General features: G+C 49.0%; 8 protein-coding genes across 8 annotated transcripts; 4 read left to right on the forward strand and 4 right to left on the reverse strand.

Annotated features, from left to right (window-relative positions):
* Positions 1-739: 739 nt before the first annotated feature.
* M430DRAFT_17986 (hypothetical protein) lies at positions 740-3,446 on the forward strand (the record flags this gene model as incomplete). The annotated part of the gene is made up of 4 exons (XM_024863774.1): positions 740-1,399; positions 1,453-1,569; positions 1,616-1,693; positions 1,746-3,446. The coding sequence occupies 4 exons, from the start codon at positions 740-742 to the stop codon at positions 3,444-3,446; spliced, it is 2,556 nt and encodes an 851-aa protein (XP_024722592.1).
* A 939-nt stretch (positions 3,447-4,385) lies between these two features.
* Positions 4,386-5,590, forward strand: M430DRAFT_41194 (hypothetical protein; the record flags this gene model as incomplete). Its single annotated transcript, XM_024867461.1, has 5 exons — positions 4,386-4,555; positions 4,645-4,716; positions 4,823-4,909; positions 4,988-5,078; positions 5,135-5,590. The coding sequence occupies exons 1-5, from the start codon at positions 4,521-4,523 to the stop codon at positions 5,588-5,590; spliced, it is 741 nt and encodes a 246-aa protein (XP_024722593.1). The 5' UTR covers positions 4,386-4,520.
* A 304-nt stretch (positions 5,591-5,894) lies between these two features.
* M430DRAFT_65605 (hypothetical protein) lies at positions 5,895-8,255 on the reverse strand (the record flags this gene model as incomplete). The annotated part of the gene is made up of 5 exons (XM_024869185.1): positions 8,118-8,255; positions 7,352-8,064; positions 7,251-7,304; positions 6,104-7,203; positions 5,895-5,921 (listed from the first exon to the last, which is right to left on the reverse strand). Exons 2-5 carry the CDS (start codon positions 7,953-7,955, stop codon positions 5,895-5,897), a joined length of 1,785 nt encoding a protein of 594 aa, XP_024722594.1. The 5' UTR covers positions 7,956-8,064; positions 8,118-8,255.
* Positions 8,256-8,402: 147 nt separating this feature from the next.
* On the forward strand, positions 8,403-10,958 carry M430DRAFT_65606 (hypothetical protein). The gene is made up of 5 exons (XM_024869186.1): positions 8,403-8,769; positions 8,830-8,865; positions 8,919-9,065; positions 9,120-9,788; positions 9,834-10,958. The coding sequence occupies exons 1-5, from the start codon at positions 8,718-8,720 to the stop codon at positions 10,898-10,900; spliced, it is 1,971 nt and encodes a 656-aa protein (XP_024722595.1). The 5' UTR covers positions 8,403-8,717; the 3' UTR covers positions 10,901-10,958.
* On the reverse strand, positions 10,923-12,293 carry M430DRAFT_65607 (hypothetical protein). The gene is made up of 3 exons (XM_024869187.1): positions 11,989-12,293; positions 11,700-11,886; positions 10,923-11,653 (listed from the first exon to the last, which is right to left on the reverse strand). Exons 1-3 carry the CDS (start codon positions 12,286-12,288, stop codon positions 11,361-11,363), a joined length of 780 nt encoding a protein of 259 aa, XP_024722596.1. The 5' UTR covers positions 12,289-12,293; the 3' UTR covers positions 10,923-11,360.
* A 146-nt stretch (positions 12,294-12,439) lies between these two features.
* Positions 12,440-13,357, forward strand: M430DRAFT_26922 (hypothetical protein; the record flags this gene model as incomplete). The annotated part of the gene is made up of 2 exons (XM_024865472.1): positions 12,440-12,766; positions 12,818-13,357. 2 exons carry the CDS (start codon positions 12,440-12,442, stop codon positions 13,355-13,357), a joined length of 867 nt encoding a protein of 288 aa, XP_024722597.1.
* Positions 13,358-13,828: 471 nt separating this feature from the next.
* On the reverse strand, positions 13,829-14,374 carry M430DRAFT_17992 (hypothetical protein; the record flags this gene model as incomplete). The annotated part of the gene is made up of 3 exons (XM_024863776.1): positions 13,829-13,952; positions 14,027-14,117; positions 14,173-14,374. 3 exons carry the CDS (start codon positions 14,372-14,374, stop codon positions 13,829-13,831), a joined length of 417 nt encoding a protein of 138 aa, XP_024722598.1.
* Positions 14,375-16,664: 2,290 nt separating this feature from the next.
* M430DRAFT_274805 (hypothetical protein) lies at positions 16,665-17,507 on the reverse strand (the record flags this gene model as incomplete). Its single annotated transcript, XM_024865625.1, has 3 exons — positions 17,140-17,507; positions 16,875-17,081; positions 16,665-16,776 (listed from the first exon to the last, which is right to left on the reverse strand). Exons 1-3 carry the CDS (start codon positions 17,394-17,396, stop codon positions 16,665-16,667), a joined length of 576 nt encoding a protein of 191 aa, XP_024722599.1. The 5' UTR covers positions 17,397-17,507.
* Positions 17,508-19,515: the final 2,008 nt, after the last annotated feature.

A 19,515-nucleotide genomic window follows, 5' to 3' on the forward strand; every position in this document is an offset into this window, starting at 1 on the left:
TCTCCTACCTTACATGATTACATCGTTAGAACCGCGCTGCAGAAAAGGGTCGATATCTGCAGGTGAATAGGTGCCTTGATCAACCATAAGGCCAAGGACTTGCCTGCTCACTCCTGGCATGGTGAAATCGAAGTCAGCATAGAATCGCAGGAGTCTAAGGATAGATGTAGTCCTCCCTGGTAAACCCAAGCAACAATCAACAATCAAAGGCAAAGGATCTGTGGAGGGAGAGCATAAATAGAAGAAGACAATGAGAGAAATGAGAGACAATATGATGCCGGCGCTGTTATTCATGATCGTGGTATTGGTATTGTTGCAGTCCCCCGGCTCATTCACCCCGTCGACCAATCATCCGCGGTGCTGGCTCTACGGGTCGCTTAGCGCATTTTCAAATCTGGTCCCATCAATCCATCAATCCATCGACTTCTCCTCCCTATTGTCGGCGTATCCTACAATCCCAATTGAGGCTTTCTATTGATGGCAAAAGTCAACAATAGGGCCATCATCATCCTCGCGTAGATCTGGCGGGTTATTCGACCGTTCCCGTTGATCTCTGATCTTCTATTTCTTCTCGCCATCACTCGCGCAGAACCCTCTCTCGAACTTCTTCACTTACTTTTCCACACCCTCTCTTGTCATTGAATACCTACTTTTCTCCCACCCACAAACACTGACCCGTCATCTCGCGCTCCTAGATTCTTGTCAACAGAATCTTCCACTCAATCCAATTCCAATAGACATGGCGTCCAAAAAGCCCCAAGAGAGTCCCGGTGCTAGTCACGAGATGTCTATGTCGACAAGATCGAAGAGGATATTCTCCGAAGCCAGTTTTGTAGAGGACACTGAGCAAACACCGCCCAAGAAACTGCGCTCCGATGTTCCAGAAATCCAAGTCGAATCCGCAGCGAATTCGGACGACGAAACCCCCCAGCCTCCGCCTCCCATGAGAGCATCACGTGGCCGTGGCCGTGGTGGCCGCAGAGGTCGTGGTGGCAGAGGTAGGGGCAGTTCCGGACTTTTTGGAAGAGGCTCTACTGCTACAGATGCTCCACAAACTTCTGTAAAGGGAGGGCGTGGTAGAGGTGGTGGACGTGTCAAGAAGTCTACCAATGCTCGCATACAAGCCCTCTACCATAGGAAGAGGGCCCTCAGACTGCAATTCAAGCAGATCAGGTTCATTCAGAAAGATGCTCTACTTGAACTGGCTAATAGGTCTTTGCAATTTCTAACGGATCCCAAATATCACGAAACCCTTCCGGAGTTCCAAGAGACCATGAAGGCCCTTGATGAGAAATATCAACAAGTCGTTGACGGCCTCAACGCGAGATTGAAGATGGAAGAAGGTTACATCGACCGAAAGGCTGAGATGAACTCTGATCTTGTCAAGCGTCAATTTGCAGTAAGTCTACATCTCTACTCTTTCCCCGGGTAAGATCTAATCATTTTCCTCAGGCCAAGATTGAAGACCTCAAGGACACATACGAGTCTCGCATCAAGCAGCAAATGCTCTACGTAGTGCGCCAAGCGGAGACTGGTGGCACTGCTGAGACAACCCCCTTTCATCGTGGTGTAAGTTCTTCACCCTAACTCCTGAATTTTACTAACTTGGGCCCAGCTCCCTGGCGAGGTTGTCAAACATATTGACCGACCGCCAAGCATCGTGGACCCCATCGCCACTCCTTACCACCCTGGCGTAAGTTCTAGCCGTCTTCCGTTGTTGGCCATCACTAATTTACAATAAAAAGTTCTTGGAAGTTGAGACGAACCCTTACGTACCTGTAGTCCATCCTGCTGTTTGGTGGAAAGAAATTCTTGATAATGCTGGACGCGAAGCCTGGAGGATTGCGGAACGCAAACGCAAGCCCATTGAGGGTTTCGAACCAGAAGTAGAAAAGAAGAAGGGCGGTAGAAAGAGCAAGAACGCTTCTCCAGCAAAAGGAAAAGCCCAAGCTGAACCAACGGTGGCGCGTAAGAAGTCGTCACTCTATCGACCTGCTCTGGAAGAGACAGCTGCTCAGTCGAATGATGCTTCTGTTGCCGCTACACCTGTCGAGACTTCCGAGGCAGAACCTGATCAGGAATCAGCGCCCAATGCCGATGGCGACGAGCAGCCTATGGACAAGTATGGTGTCTATCTCCCTAAGAAACCAATCCCCCGAAATGGGGAGCCTCCCCAGAACAGATTTGTGCAAAAGCCTCACGTTACCTTTGAAGATGACGAGATTGGTGTAAGAGTACATCATTCGAAGAAGGTCCAGCAGGAGCACCTCTATCTAGGTAGCGATCCGTCCCCCAACCCTCACAGACTTCACTTCGATCAGTTTGTGCGGGGAGAGAACTCTGCCTTGAACCGCCCCGAAGATCTAGACGCTAAACTCGTCGAAATATACGGCGTTCACCCGACCTTTGGACTTCCTATTCCAGGATCTCGAAACCCTGATCCGTCTCCGACCGACTGGACCAAGGATTTGGAGCCTACATACCCTATTGTGTTCATCGATCCGCAGACAGGGGATGTCTCCCGCACATCCAGATCGGCTTGGATGATAGAAGCAGACCGCAAATGGGAATCTACAGATATGAGTGAGGCCACGAGGAGTAAGGTCCGGTCTGCCCTGGAGGTTTTATCTCCTCCCACTGCCCCTAAGGATGAGTTCCAGGACGAGTCCCTTGATGTGCAGGGTATTCACCAGTCTCTCATGAATGCCGTCAACTCGGCCCTTCTGGATGCTGTCAACTCTGTCCCTCCCCCATCACCACCGCCAGCCACCCCAGCTCGGCGTCCCTTCTACGACGCTGCACGCGACACCACAGGGCATATCCCATATCAGACTCCGTATAGCCAGCCCACAGCCCGGCAAGGGGGATCAACGCTGACAGCTCTTGCTGATGCCGCTGAGATTGCTCCTCGCCCTCATACCAGCGTTCAACAAGCTCCCGGATATGGAGTACAGTCGGAATGGATGTCAAATGTTCGCTCGTCGCGGTCAATGGAAGAGTTTCGTCGAGCCCCGCTTAACATGGGTGATGGCAGAATCTTATATCGGGACCAAAACCCGTATCAGATGGGACCTTCGCGAGTTCACCCGCCACCCCAAACTCAGCAGCAACTCCAACCTCAGCCGCAACTCCAGCCTCAGCCGCAGCTTCAACCCCAGCCGCAGCTTCAACCACAGCAGCAACTTCAGCCTCAACGGCAACTCCAACCACAGCCGCAATTCCAACCCCAGCAGCAAATGCAAGCTCAGCCACCGTTCCAACCTCAGCAGCAAATGCAAATGCAAATGCAAACTCCGCAGCCAATTCCGCCTCAAACTTTCTACCAGCAGACACCCCAGCCACAAGCACACTTTTCTCCACGAGGATTGCGCCCGCTGGCTCCGGCCCCACCGCTACCCCCTCCTCCTCCTCCCTCGCAGCAGTGGCCACGATTCCGGCGCCAGTAGAAAGCTATTTCCTATCTTTCGAGATGCTGTCACTGGATTTGGTCTGCCTTATTCATTGCATTGCGTTGCATTGCATTGCCTCCTGTTGATCTAAAGCATTGCGCTCTGGATCTCATGGAAGGTTTCTCTTCGTTGTACATCTTGATTTTACATATTGATCTGTGGATCCGGCCTTCATCACACTGCCTTTTTCGCATGGGTGCAAGGCGTAGGGGTCTGGGTCTTACGTATGGCGGCAACGACATGATCTCTTCATTACACGTACTGATCCTGCATACTTGTGGATCTGGTCTTCATCATACCACCTTGTTGGCATGAATATGAGGCGTTGCGGTCTGAGTCTTACACATGGGCCTTTATTTCGCATACGAATGGTGCATATTGAGTTGTGGATTTGGGTCTTCATCATACCATCTTCTTGCTGGCATGGATGCAAGGCGTTCCGGTCTGGATCTCGCACATGGGCTCTTTATTGCACATTGGTCATCTTGCTTTTGCACATTGATCTGCGGATCTCACGAGAGCGATATTGCTTTGCACTGTACTGTACTACAAAATAGGAGAAGAGCGGGCCTCTTGAATAGACGAATTTCTGCGCCACTGACCTTGGACTAATAAAGAATAAGACGGTTCCATTATGTGTCATAGAGAGGTAAGGTAATTGTGTCAGAGAGTAAAGTTAAGAGTAAGGTTTAAGGTTAAGAGTAAGAGTAATATTTCTATAGAGTCATTCATACCGCAGTAAATCGCCTATCAAAACCACATATCAATTTATACTCAGCCCCTGTCGGGCGACGGTTGAGGCCTGAGTCACTCGGACTGATACGTGATACGTGATACGATGCTTTACGGGAGAGCCCCGCTAGCGCGCACTCGGCCTTAGCGCAAGGGACCGCTGAAGGCGAGCGACGTCAAAAAGAAAGCTTCCACCTTTTTTCGCGACCATCACCAAGCAACGGAAAAACCTTACATCGCTCCTTTCTCCCCCTTCCCTCCCTTGCGTATTCCACCGTCCACCCTCGCTATAACCCAGGGAACCAGAAGTCAAAACCAGCCACCGATAGGGAGTTCATCATGGCGGTGCGTGCACAGTTCGAGAACTCGAATGAGTGAGTGTCGTGCCCCTCTTTTGCCCCGCCTTCCACCGCCAGAGGGCTTGAGGGCTTGCGGGATACGGTGCTGATGGAGGAGTGTGCAGAGTCGGGGTCTTCTCCACGTTGACGAATTCGTATGCGCTTGTTGCTGTTGGAGCCAGTGAGAATTTCTACAGGTACGGTGATTCCTGCGTGCGCGGCTCTATGTAGCCTTGGATCCTTCGCACATACCGGGCGTTTGCGGATAAGGCGGGAATGGTGCTGATATGGAGGGATGTACAGTGTCTTCGAGGCCGAACTTCAAGATGTTATCCCTATTTGCCATGCGACGATCGCGGGTACCAGAATTATTGGGCGGTTGACGGCGGGGTATGTTGTTCCCCCCAACCCTAAGGGCTTGAAGAGAGAGCTGCGATAGATGAGGTGCTGATATTGTGTGGGCATTAGAAACCGAAAGGGTCTGTTAGTACCAACCAACACGACGGACCAGGAATTACAGCATCTGAGGAATAGTTTACCGGACGAGGTCAAGATACAGGTTTGTTCCCTAACATACAAATCGAAGACCGGGGGTTAACATTCCCGGTAACCCAGAGGATAGAAGAGCGTCTCTCCGCTCTAGGCAACGTAATCGTATGTAACGACCACGTTGCCCTCGTACACCCCGATTTAGAGCGCGAAACCGAAGAGATCATCGCCGACGTGCTAGGCGTCGAAGTCTTCCGGCAAACCATCGCCGACAACGTCCTCGTCGGCTCTTACATGGCACTAAGCAACCAAGGCGGCATCGTGCACCCCAAAACCAACATTCAAGACCAGGACGAGCTGTCCAGCTTACTCCAAGTGCCCCTCGTGGCCGGGAGTGTGAATCGCGGCTCGAGCGTCGTCGGCGCCGGCATGGTGGTTAACGATTGGCTGGCGGTCACGGGCCTGGACACCACAGCGACGGAGCTGAGTGTTGTAGAGAGCGTGTTCAGGCTGGGCGAGGGCCAGGGACCGGGAGCGATAAATACGAGCTTGAAGGATACGATGGTGGAGAGTTTCTATTGATTGAATCTGCGGTTCTGGTTGTCTGTCTACTGCTGGGGGGTGGGAGTAGGTTTTTGAGAGGTCTTGGCCGGGTCGTGGATATGATGCAGGCTTGATTATACCATGGCTCGAGCAAGCTGATACTACTGAACTCTGTTTACGCAAGGCGTTGATGGCCCCGAATGAAAGAAAACTCTTCATCCTCAATCGCTTCCCGTCTTTGACAATGATGATGTCACGCGGTTTTCCCGCACATGTCCCTCGTGTGCGTGTGTGGAGATTCTTATATTTCCATCGTGAAATGGCATGTTGGTAATGTATCTATCTAGCTACTTAAAACCCCAAACGCCGCCTTTGCTACAGGATGAGAATACCTGGTCATTTACTCACCCATCTTAGCAGGACATACATCCATGTATATACGTCCAATAACAGCTATCAAATAAATCAACTCTCCCGCCCACTGCCACTCTGATTTCCATTACTGAACGATCCCGCCTCCTCACTCAACCCCCCATTTTCCCTCCCACTCACCAGCCCCTCCTCCACCACCACGCCCTCCGGGATCTCAACCTCGTCTTGAATACGACTCGTCAAGAACGCCGCGACCAGAGTCGACAGCCCGCCCGCCGCAAGCACGACGGCGATCGAGTGATCGCCGGGGGTGCCCCTCGGTTTCTGCAGGAATTTAAAGATGATGCTGCTCCCGACCGTAGCGAAGATCTGCGGCGACGAGACCGACATGTTGTGGATGCCGAGGACGATGCCCGCTTGGTCGGTGGTGTTGTTGTTGTTGTTATCGTCGGGGGAGGAGGCGCGCAAGCGCCGCACTTCCTCGAGCTTGCTGATCTCGGCGCTGATGATGGCGAAGGGCGCCCAGAGCGTGAGGGCCCAGGAAACGCCGACGATGCCGATGAGCGCGGTGGCGCCGCCGACGCTGCGCACGAAGAGCGTTGAGAACATGCACGTGGCGAAGATGAGGTGGGCGATGAGCCAGGCGCGGCGGAGCGTGAGCCAGGGGATCACGAGGTGGTCGAGGAAGCGCGAGAGGCGTGTGTGTTGTCCTCTCTGGGCGCGGAGGGAGGCGTTGGCGGGGCTGTCGTAGGAGGGCGCGATCAGGAAGGGGAGGAAGACGTTGGTCGCGAGCGAAGTGATGGCGTAGATGAGGAGGGCGAAGGTCCCTACCCTGGTGGCTTTTTCGTATAGCTTGTCGATCTCTTCGGGAGTCATGTTCGGATTGGCCTCGAGGAATGGCTGCACGTAGATATCACCGATGTAGGAACTGGAATAGAAGAGCTGGGGGAAGAAGCCCACCCAGGCGAAGAATTGCACCTCGCAGACTTTCCGGGTCTGAGGGGGAAGCCGCCGGATGGATTTGAAGACTTGTTTGAAGAAGGCAATCAGACCTCCTCTCCCTTTGGGGGGTGGGCCTTCGAGACTGGCATCACGTTCTCGGACTGTACCGATGCTGAGTGCAACGGTACTTCCCAAAGCTAGACTAGCTATCACGCAGAGCACTTTGAACTGCGTGTTTCCAAAGAACCAGAGGTGCTTCGGCAAATCGATATTCCCGGCAACGTATCCGATGATATTTCCGACTCCTAATACTCGACTTGCCATCGAATTCGCAGCCTCTTCGGAATCTTTTAGCTTCGTCAAAGAATATTTAAATGAGACTTACCTTGTTGATGGCTCGGACAACAGTCCAAGATGAAAGCTCTAATACCTGCTTGCACTTCGAGATGTCAGAACAGAAAGGTTGAAGGGTTCCGCGAATCCTACCAGTATTGATAGCGACATCTAGGACATAGACAAACAGAACTGCCACAACAATTATAGTAACCTTGACACCCTCCGATTCTCGATCTACCCCACATAATCCCAGAAATCCGCCCACAATCTCCCTGACCCATGCCAAAGCTAATAGCGAGATGATTGTCGCAGCTGATCCGGCGATCATGAATGGCGTCCGCTTTCCCCACGACGATCTGCAGTTATCGCTAAGGATGCCGACATAGGGTTGCACAATAGTTCCTGTCAACGGTCCTGCAATCCAGACCAAGGCCATGAGAGACTTGCTCAGACCCAAGGATAAAAGATATGGTGACCCATTGGACAGCTCTACCGCCCATGCCAATTGCAATCCTCCAATACTGATCGTCAAGAGTATCATATACCATAAGGGCTTTGTTTCAGAAGTTTCATCGCGATCGTGATGAACTGATCCGTCCTCAATGAGCCCTTCTTGCTCCTCGTCTCGGGTCGGAGAAAGTAGAGGGGACTCTTCATCTAGTGGTTTTGTGATTTCGTAGGTTGCTGGGTCTTGAGTTTCGCCGGACCTGTCTTGCTGCTCTCCAGCTACTGGAGAGGTTGGTTCTGGCGCCATGACTTATACCAAATCTTTGTTGCGTCTTATCGAGACTGCCCAAGCTAGATCAGCCAGGAAATGAATCTTGGGTCGTAATCAAAAGAGCTGGAGAATTGTCTGGAACGTCCTATATTCGTATGTCAGCTGGGGCGTTATCTATACATAGTGGGGGTTCCTCACAAGTCGGCAGGTGGCGCTTCAAGGGTTCAGTCGCATCACGAGAACGAAGCTTCCATACTAGCAGCCGATCATCAAAAGCTCCGTGATAGATCAGATGTCTCGGCTTAGGATTGGGAAGCATAGGAGAAGGAAACGATGTAGAAGAAAGGCTCGTAATCCATATATCACATCTAGAACCGGCACGTCGTTGACTCTGTACGGTAACCGTATACCCCCTGTCACGAAGCTCTGGGGTCTGGAATTGTGGAGATGAGGCGAACCACAACTTCTTCCTCAAAAAGGACAGTTGTTGATACCAAAACTAATAAATGCATGCTTCCTATTATCACTGAATCGAGTCTTTCTTCTTCTTTCCCTCAACATATCACAAGAGAAATCCAGAGCTGATCCACCGGGCCATTACCGGGAGTGTCGTCGTAGCGAGCCGCTACTCATATCAACTCCGGTCCCCACCGAAGCTCATTCTCCATACCTTAGCATACATCACGATCGTTACATGTGTCGTCCCCTCCCTCTTCGCTGCTCGTCGTTGAGCGATCAAGCCATCAAAGCTTAACCCGGGAACGACGCAAAGGCTGAAGCTATCAATATATCTTCAAGATGCGCTCGCAGGTGTCTGCGGTTATCGCCGGCGTGAGTTACGAGCTTCTAAGTAGGTCACGTTTGACGATCACAAGAGTCGGCGCATAAGCTAATGGTGGTTTCGCTGCAGAGAGAGCTTCCGAGGAAGATGGAGAAGAAGATGGTGGTGCGCATAAGCTTTGTGGAATCGACAAGACATATGGGACTGACTGCGCCTAGGCCCTGACACGTCTCAACGAGAGATCTTCTCATCATGGGCCCTCTTCATTATGATCATGCTCCTTATTGTAGCGCTTTTCACGAGTTACATGCTACAACAGAAGAGGGTTGAGGCCGTGCATGAAACAGTGATATCGATATTTGCTGGTGCGAAACCCAGTCTTGAAAAGCCTTTGGAGCTGCCTAACTGACGACTTGTAGGTATGACTGTTGGCCTGATTCTTCGACTAACCACCGGCACTTCGATCCAAAATCTAGTCAGCTTTGACTATCAGATATTTTTCAATCTTCTACTTCCTCCGATCATCCTCAATTCGGGCTACGAGCTACATCAGGCGAATTTCTTTCGGAACATCGGGACGATCTTGACTTTCGCATTCGCTGGAACGTTCATATCTGCCATTGTGCTAGGAATAGTCCTGTGGTTGTACACTCGCATCCCATTCGACGGCTTTGAAACCAATTTGACTTTCGTTGACGCAATCTCGGTGGGGGCAACACTTTCAGCTACCGACCCCGTTACTATCCTGGCGATTTTCAATACCTACAAAGTGGATCCAAAGCTATATACTGTCATTTTTGGAGAATCTATCCTGAATGATGCTGTTGCCATTGTACTGTTCGAGACGGCCCAACGGTATAAGGAGGGCGCTGCGGGAGGAACCCTAGGTTTCGTATCACTTCTTGAAGGTATCGGCATCTTCTTGGCCGTCTTCTTCGGGAGTTTGCTCATAGGAGTAATTATTGGCATTGCAACAGCGCTAGGTTTGAAGTACACATATGTCAGGAGGCTTCCGAAGATTGAGAGCTGTTTGATTGTCTTGGTTGCATATGCCAGTTATTTCTTTGCAAATGGCTTGCACATGTCTGGTAGGTGGAGAACGATTATTTCAAGATCCAACTAATATGTGTTAGGAATTGTTACTCTCCTTTTCTGTGGAATCACGCTTAAGCACTACGCGTACTACAACATGTCGCGTCGAACACAGCTCACCACGAAATACATCTTCCAGGTTCTGGCTCAGTTGTCGGAGAATTTTATATTCATCTACCTGGGATTGTCTCTGTTCACAGAGAGCCGGCTGGCATTCAAACCCCTTTTTATCATCGTGACTGTTATTGGAATCTGCATTGCACGATGGACGGCGGTATTCCCGCTCTCAAGAGCTATTAATTGGTTCATCAGATACAGAGCAAAGAGGAAGGGCAAGGATGTCGCAGATGAATTGCCCTATAGCTACCAAGTAATGTTATTCTGGGCGGGATTACGCGGAGCTGTAGGAGTGGCTCTAGCAGCTGGAATGATAGGGCCCAACGCGTGGGCTTTGAAAGCAACCGTTCTGGTAGTTGTTGTGCTTACGGTTATCATCTTCGGTGGAACGACGGCCCGCATGCTTGAGATACTGGGTATCAAAACAGGGGTGGTGGAAGAAATCGATAGCGACGACGAATTCGACATCGAGGCTGTTTCGGGAGGTGGCACCTACTTCAAGAATTCCGGAACAGTAGTCGGTAATATTCCAAGACGAGGAAGCGTATCAGTACCGCTGAATGGCCTTGGAAACTCAGGCAGACAAATTTATGCGAGCGGGAACAACAGCCCGCATAATAGACCCTCAAGTCTGAGTAGGAAAAATTCCAACGCGAGGAACACCACGCACGAGAGTGAGCAGGAGTTACTCAGAACAGAGAACGATTCCGACATCGATAGTGACACATCCGATCTTCCACCCGCAGCAAGACGATCCCCCCGACGAAGATCGAGACCAGACATCGACACAGATGTCAGCACTCCCTATCCCACATCTGGCCGTAATGAAACCCCGCAGCATATCACTGCGACAGGGGCAATCAGCCAGCTGTTTCATGGCACAGCCGATGATCACGCAGCATGGTTCAAGCAACTGGATGAAGAATTCATTAAACCGAAATTGTTGCTCGATGGTGGGAAAGGTACGCACGGTGGACCGAGTGGGAGTTAGTCTTTAGCACGGACAGGAGGGAATAAAACCAAGCGCTGGATAGGAGGCATAATGGTTGGAGTTCTGGCGTATGTATGTATTATATAAACCGATTTGGCCTGGTGCATGAGAGAGATTATTGCAGCAGAGAATTCGAAGTTTTGATCCTATTATCCACCTTAAAAATACCGAGTCTTTAAGGTTACTTGAACCTTTAAATCGCATGACAGGGAAGTTCAGGTAGTAAAGTATCGTTGAAAAGCAGGAGACCCAAACTGCGATTTGACGTGAGGACAGACAACAGATTCAAGGGAAAGATGCTGACAAGAACAATAAACCTAAAACAGTAAGGAGAAGGGTCAAAATGTCACTTTCCATCTAGTCTAAACCCAGTGCAACCGGATACCTGAGCCTGGATCGATGTCGACGTAGATAGTGTAGGTACCCCGTTACGTAGTTATGGATGGCATTGAAAACCGATTCAGGATACTATTTGTTGTTGATTCCACTTAACACACTCTTCGAACGTTACTCCTGATCCTCCGAAGATATCGAGAGCACTTCCAATCGTCAGATCCACTCGTCCTTTGCTGAGGTTCTTGACGTGATCCAGGTCTTGAAGATTTCTTCCGCCACCAGCATATGTCACTGGTATACTGCACCATTGTGCAAGCTTTTCGACAAGTTGCTCATCTATTCCCTTCTGGAGACCTTCGTTATCTGCTGCATGGATCAAAAACTCGGAGCAGTATGGTTCAAGCGATTTGATAGATTCTAGAGAGTTTAGTAACTGTACATGTTGGAAAAGCGGCCTTCTTACCTTCGTTGACTTCCATATCTGTGATGGTTTGCCATTTATTCATAGCTACGAACCAAGTATCGTCCTTCTTCCGGCAACTGAGATCAATGACAAGCTTCTCCTTGTCACCGTCGAGTGCTGCAAGGACCGAATTGAGCCGCTCTTGTGAAAACTTCCCTTCAGGGAAGAGGAAGGATGTAATTATGACCTACTGCTTAAGTCAGCGACTTTCTGTGATTTGGTATTCGTTTCGTGCAACTTCAAGAAGCTCTGAGAATAAGCCGGCTCTTCAAAGATGGTTGAGGCATACTCTTTCAGCACCCCATTCAATCCATTGCTTCGCATTCTTGTCTGTTATGCCTCCTCCAACTTGCAAACCTCCTTTCCACTCTGCCAATGCCTCTTTCGCTGCATCCTCGTTTCCGGGCCCTAGCATAATAACATGCGCCCCCTCTAATCCATTGTCCTTGTACAGTTTTGCAAAATGGCCTGCTGGTAGCTTTGATACGTAATTCGTCTTGAGATCTGCGGACGTAGTAGTCAATGTTCCTCCAACAATCTGCTTCACCTGTCCAGAATGCAGGTCGATGCAAGGTCGAAATTTGGTCATGGTTGTGGTCGAATGAGGGGGAGGGGAGGGGATCGCGGGGTGAAGTTTGTGCGAGGTTCGATATCGGGAAAACCTCGGCTTTTTGTTGGCCGACTCCAAATAATTTTTGACCGTGCAAAGAGAGACGCACTTCTCTCACAACCACCCAAGAATGGCGCCTACGTTAGGAAAGAGAAAGCGACGGACCGCCGAGGCCACTGAAGATAATCGAGAAGACGATGGTGAAGGTTCTGCGTCCTTGGAACTGGATGCGCAAGAGATATTCCGGCGGCATTTCGAGGCTCAATTCAAACCATTACCCGTAGTACAGAAGACCGTGAAAGAGCCAGAGGAGGCACCACCAGAAGACGAGTCAGAGGAGGATTCAGAGTGGGATGGCATTTCCGAGGAGGAGGAAACTACTGTCCAGGTAGTCGAGCATGTGGATGCGCATTCACAAATAGCGGCGATGTCGAAGGAGGAGCTCAAAGTATTCATGGTACTTCTTCTTTCTGCTTGCAATACCGGCTTTCACTGACTTAGAATCCAGAGCTCTAAACCACCTACAGCTCACGCAAAGCAACCCCTAATTCGCAACAAGGCTGGCACAGCGACAGAAGATGATGACGCCTCGGAAGCAGCTAATCTTAAGAAAGACTTAGCCCTCCAGCGCCTCCTCGCCGAATCCCACCTCCTTGACTCCGCTACCAATCCTACACTTAGTGGAAACAATCGACACAAGGCAACTGATCTACGACTTCAAGCATTGGGGTCCAAGATTTCGATATTGAAGCAGGAAAAGATGCCTATGTCGCACCGGAAAGGCATAATCGCCAAGCAGAACGAGAGGGAAGAGAAGAGGAGGAAGGAGGCTAAGGAGAATGGTATTATTCTAGAGAAGGCTAAATCGGCGAAGAAATTTGAAGGGAAGAGGGATAGAGGCGTTGGAGCACCAGCAGTGGGCAGATTCTCGGGCGGAACGCTGAAGTTAAGTAAGAAGGATATTATGGAAATCGAGGGCCCGAGGAGGAGCGCCTCTGGTAGGGGTGGTAGAGGAGGCGGAAGGGGTAGAGGGAAGCGGGGTCGATGATCATGATAATGGGCATTACGAGAAAACAAATTTCACGATACGCCTCACCTGTTCAACCGAGGAGGACAACCAGCCCCGAGCTTCATATCGGAGAAGGATTCATTGCACCGCCCGAGTATGTGGTCAACCAACCTGCTGGCGCCTTCGTTGCTTACAAAGAAGAGAGAGGGAGCTGGAAGACCTTCAAGATGTGGCACGGCGGTTGTTCGAACTAGCCACACACCAATTACTGCTGTCCATACCAGTGCTGGCCTGTTATAGAATTTGGCCAGATAATATCAAATGCCTGGATCCTGTCACCATGATAATCACGAATGAAGTCGCTGCGACATCTCTGACATACATCTTATCTTGTTGGAACTCAAGAACATATGAGCATTGATTATACCCTTCTCATACTACAACCCTATTTCAACCCTTCTTCTTTCGTGGTGGTTCAAGTGGATTAGGTTCCGTCCTTTGCCCTATTTTTCAGGCAGGATAACACTCGAAGCTCTCGGTTTTGTCATTGAAAGCCACATTGCCAAGCTCTGGGTTTGATAGGTCGTTCTCTCCATCTTGTGTTTGGTAGAAGTCTCCTGTGCAATTATAGTCCCTGCCAGAAAACTTACATTTAGCATTCACATATCCAAGTCCCGTTCTTCAAAGAGATCGGAAAGGATAACCTACTCATAAAGATTACAGTGAAAGCCGGTTGGCATAAAAATGAACGTCAAGTTGTTGTTCAGTGGCTCAAGTCCAGGATAGTCCGAGAAAGTATCTTTCATTCGGTGATTAGCCTGTATTCATGATTTGTGCTGAGCGATAAAACATACAGCAGATGTTGAAGTCAGCTTCTGGAGTGCCGCAGAATCCAGAGCCAATCGGCAGGCCGTCTGGCCCATTTGGGTATGACGAGTTGGTACACATTGCAGGCGTGACTGAGGACGTGGTTGAGCCCACTGTGCTGCTTTGGGTAATTGGGATCGTAAGCGCAAGGGCGCTGGCCAAACCCAGGACAGCGGCAAGGAGATGCATGGTCAGGGCAATGAATTGAAAGTCTTTGTGAACCCGTAAAGTCAGTTTGGGTGAAGTGGTGAAGTCAAAATGAATTGTTTGACAACTGAACCAGAAGAATTGGTTGCCTTTATACCATCTTCATTGACCTCTCGCTGCAGACTACGCAGCTTTTCATGACGTTGTCAGCGATACGAGAAGCTTTCGATTGCACCAATGGTCCGAATATGAGAATGGGAGTTCTCTCGAGGGCTTATTATGTGGCGTGAAAATGAGTGGCCATGGCCTTCTCTCCATGTACTACGCAGTATGTAAGCCTCCGAATACGATATCAAAAGGCCCGGCTGGATTACTGATGGTCTTTTATTTTCCTATCACAAGTCTGGTCATGGCCCGATGATTGATCATTATGTTTGATTCTGGATGGACAAATAACATGGCGAGGCCGAGGTCTGCAGAACGTCTCAAGGAAGACGGAGGCAAGACATGTGCGTTAAGTCTGCCCACTGTCCCCTAACTATGTGAGGATTATGTGGATAAGATGGAAAGAATTTCGATATTCAAGTTAGATCCTAGTCAAATCCAAGTATAGGGTTTCGAGTTCTCGATTGCGTTTGAGAGCCGCAACTCTCTTCTTATATCATTGACTTGCTAAAATTATGCTAATAATTGGCACTGAGGGACATTTTCAAGTCGACTAGTCTGATACACAGGAACCGTGGATGGATTTTCGTACAAATATAAGAAGATGGAGAGAGTTGGACTGAAGAAAGCTCAATATGTCTGGAATCGAGTTGGGTTATTTGTAATTGAAGGCAATGTAACATACTTTTGGAGATCTGCGTGACATCAATGGATTCAACGGATTCAACGGATTCAACCCCATCATTTATTTGCCTTGTATGATCACACCTCTTGTATAGGCACTCTTCTATAAAGGGCTTTCCATAAATCTCGTGGATCGAGCGTGAAAACAAAAAGAGGGGGGGGGGGGATTGTGCCTGATGATTTATGTCTGCTTTATTGGGTTTCCTCTCAGTCATCATTGCAAGCAAGTTTCAGTACTCTGTGCGGAGGTAGAGCATCTGCAGTTGGTTACATCATCTGTTCTCACCAACATCACGTCCAAAACATCAGTATCCCTCTCGCCAACTGCTTCTATACAGTATAATAGGAGTACCGATCAGACAATAGAGGATGATATAAATAGATAACGATATGTAGCGACTGTAATCCCATTGGTTATAATCTGGGATATTGTTAAACAAGAGGCAGATGGCTTCATCCACAGCTGTCCTAGATGTAACAGGATACATCTTTGATGGTTGCCTTCATTGGGATCTTGTGAGCTTTTGTGTTTCCTAGTCAAGTTGTAAGTTTGCGAGATGGACTACCGACTGTTCGGATCTGAAACAATAATAAAGATGTAACCGGCTTTTGACATATGAGAAATCAACCATAGATGTCTGTATTTTCCAGAGAGCGTAGGACCTACGACAACAAGTAGTAGCTTTCAAAGAAATTCAGGATCCTTGACCCAGCAAAACTCTTTGCCAAAAGCATGGCGTAGCGATACCATACATGGAAAAGTAAGTACTCGACTGTCAATAATCCGGACAGATGGCCGAGCTGGTTATGGCGCCAGGTTAAGGTTTCCTTAGCATACAGTTTCCTGGTCACGAAAGTGGCGTGGGTTCGAGTCCCACTCTGTTCATGTTGATCATTAAATTTTTTGAATTTTAAATTTTTTTCAATTTTTTTATTGCCTGTTTCCTTTTTCTCAGCCTCGTTGTCACGAATGATATTTTATGTGGCTTCACAGCAGACGTTGAGTGCGTTATTTGAAGGTGTGGGGGATCCTGCATCTTTAGCTCCTTTTTGTTTGTGAGGGTTGGTAATTCTGGCGGGGAGGGGAGGGGGGGTCGGCAACATGATAGGATCCGAGATTGGGCTCTTGCTTTTCATCTTAGAGGAGAATCAACATAGACTTATTACTCTTCTATCCTTTCTGTATCTTCCCTTGCTTATTTGCCTAAACTCCATGCTATCTTGCAGAAATTGAGATTGGGTGAGTTGCTTACTTATTGCTTGAGCTAGAGGCAGTCGAACATAAATTTTGTGAAGTTCTTCTAGGTAAGTATCGTTGGTGTAATGCTTTTTTGTAATGCTTTCTTGTAAAACACACAACTCATACTTCACAGAAGCAAAATACATTTTATACACCCCAAAACTTGTTTGGACAGCGTAGAGGAAAATTAGAGAGGAGTAAGGTACAGTATGTGGTCATGTGATCGCTTAATTCAGGGGTCCTTCAATTTCTTCCAATTTGCCCTCCGCTCAAAGGGCGCATGTGCAAACGTGAGATCATGTCTTCTTCGTTTGGTTTCGGTCCAATGAAGGCCTCTTTCGGCTGGGCGAGTTGCCTATTGACCAATCACAGGAACTTCATACCAAATTATCAGCGATCTCAGCGAATTCAGCTTCGCTACCATATGTCTCGAATATTTGGGAGATCCCTTACTTTCTGAAATCTTGCTGCATTTCTAGGCTTTCTTTGAACTCGGTAGCCTGAACAAACATGAATAAGTCTCCTATGGTTAGTCCTCCAGGAACGTCATGGACGTCCGGTGCAAGCTGGTCGAAACGCACGAAATTCACCGCGGTCATTGAGTTGGAAGACTGTCGACGTAGAGAGTACACACCCTGGGCGCTTGGGAGAAGGCAACAGCTACAAAGTTGGAGATACAAGACATATATATATATGGTGGGAGTCTCGTCATGAATACCTTCTCAACTGATCTTTGCTGCAGCACCTGCAGCACTGTGCGTGGGGCTTGCAGTAGTTTGAATAGCCAAGTTCGAGAGTAACCTCGTCGACGAACTGGCTGGTTGAATATGCGGCTTCGCTTCCAGATTCAATAGCAGAGTGTTGTGGATGACTTAAGATGACAGTATACTTCCCTTCCGTTTCGTTTCGTTCGCTGCTGAAGTCTGACCATATGACCCCTCCCACCTTAATCGAAGGTTTCTGGAAATTAGTCATCTCCTCAAGCTCTTGGCCTTGTCGCCGAGATTCAAAGTCTCTCTCACAGGCGCTCCCGGATTTTTATCTCGCTCAGCTCGAGACGTCTTGAGTTGGGATTTCAAGCACTCTCTCCCAAGGCCTCCAACTGACGAGTATTGAATGCCATGGGGCCACGTCAATGGCGAAGTGAAAAAAATGAGTCCGAGTCTCGGACCATGTCAGCAAGATTCACAAATGACTTACGTACGAGGAAAAAAACAGAGGTAAAAAAAGATGCAAAAAAAGAGGAAAAAAGAAGAAAGAAAAGAAAATTCGGCCTTCTTCCAAACTGGCGACCTCGTACTCGATGGTGGGACCTTGCTTATTTATCATGGTGGAGTGTCTGGACTCTGCAGGTGCAAGAACCCCGTACCTTGCCAGTACAGAGGAGTAATCCAATTATCCAGGATAATCCTCTTCATAGGATACGTGACTCGGGAGTATTTTTAGTAAATTGGAGAAGGAACCGAAGCCGGACTGTCAAACCCCCACAGAAAATCTGCACATCAGATGTGCCATCACGTGACCACACAAAAGGCTCTGATATTTCACAGCTAGCACTGGCCAGCTTTATCATCAGAACGAGAAGGCTGCGTCCTCCGGAATCGAAAATGCAGAAAAAGAACCCCTATACGAGGAATCCTTCTTGGTGGATCTCGTCTGTCGTGGACGGATTTTAGACATAAGCTCTGAAGAAGTCCCAAAGCTTCGATATAGAATTCTGATTATTATTAGCAACGTGTACCTGGCTAAATAGTGGATTTCTATCGATATCGAAGATATAGGCGGCACGCTTCGGCGCGCGGCGACAATTAGACGGCTGACAGTCTGGGAACCGGAAATGAAAGGAGTGAAAGGACGTGGAGAGCTCGTGAGTGACGAAATCCTTATAGGCTCATGTTCACCGTCTCCCCTCTGTAGGCTCTGTACTAAATGTTCTTGAGGCTGGCGGAGCTTCGTTACTTCGTATACCTAGTAACAAGACTCTTCCTTGTTGTAGAAAAACGACGAGATCCACAGTTCCACTTACCGCAATTCCCGTACTCTCATGCTTGGCAGGTACGCAACTCATCGGGTTGTTTTTGTGATGACAAGATCTTTAAGTTTGGTGCAGCGAGCGCGTCCTCTGTTTAGGGGTTCCCAAGAAGACGCGCGATTCCCTCGAGATGTTCAGCCCACGATGTGGCATGTTGGGCATCTTCAGTGCCGGAAAAGAACGGCTGACGTTGTGCTCATTTAACGTGACTTTGATCTAGATGGCGATCGGCCAATGGGAGCTCGCAGAGATAGACACTGATCGCCCGAGGCTTGAACCTTGGGATCGCGTACGCCCCGGCCAGTCTTGCTATGCAAAACTTTCTTTCAACGCGGTGGTCGAGAGCTTCCAGATTCAAGCAATGTGGAAGTTCCATAGCTAAAGGCTGCAGCTATTGACATTAGCGGATAAGTGACATAATATGTCAATATTATGATGCCGCATTGGAGGGAATGCGAGTCAAGGTGACTACAATCCCACTCCAAGTCCAATACTCCTCGCAACCAAAACAAAACAAAAATGTAAACAAACTCATGACAACAGCTTTCGCGCCCCAATTCGGCCTCTCTCTGTCTCCCACTCAGCTGCGGTTTTGCACACAAAACCTCTGTATTTCATAGATCTCACTCTCACACACACACTCTCTCTCTTTGACTTTTCTTTGGCGCACGAGCTGTCAGGTATGATCCTCTCCCCAGCACCAATGGCGATCCTCTTGCTGTCAGCAACTCGCGAGTTTGTACTACCTGACACGGCCCCATATCTTCCACGCGATTGTGGTGGCTAAACATGCCTTGGCCCGTACCGGCAATTTGGTGTTGCTGCTAGGATCTCTGGACAGCCAATGATGCAATCTTATACTCTGGAATATAGCCTTGATTCAGGGAAGTCTCAAACCCCGCAGGCAGTGAAGCCCGGCTCTCCGGCTGCAGCTAGGTACGATCTTGGAATACGCGACTATCTCGCGTTGAAGCTGGGCCGGGGCAACAAGTATAGAAACTTATACGTATTCCCCCCTCCCCATTCTCAAGCTCTTCGTGTCTCCTTCTTTCTTGTTGGCCC

This window comes from Amorphotheca resinae (genome assembly GCF_003019875.1).
Source record: "Amorphotheca resinae ATCC 22711 unplaced genomic scaffold M430scaffold_4, whole genome shotgun sequence".
Classification (NCBI taxonomy): domain Eukaryota; kingdom Fungi; phylum Ascomycota; class Leotiomycetes; order Helotiales; family Amorphothecaceae; genus Amorphotheca; species Amorphotheca resinae.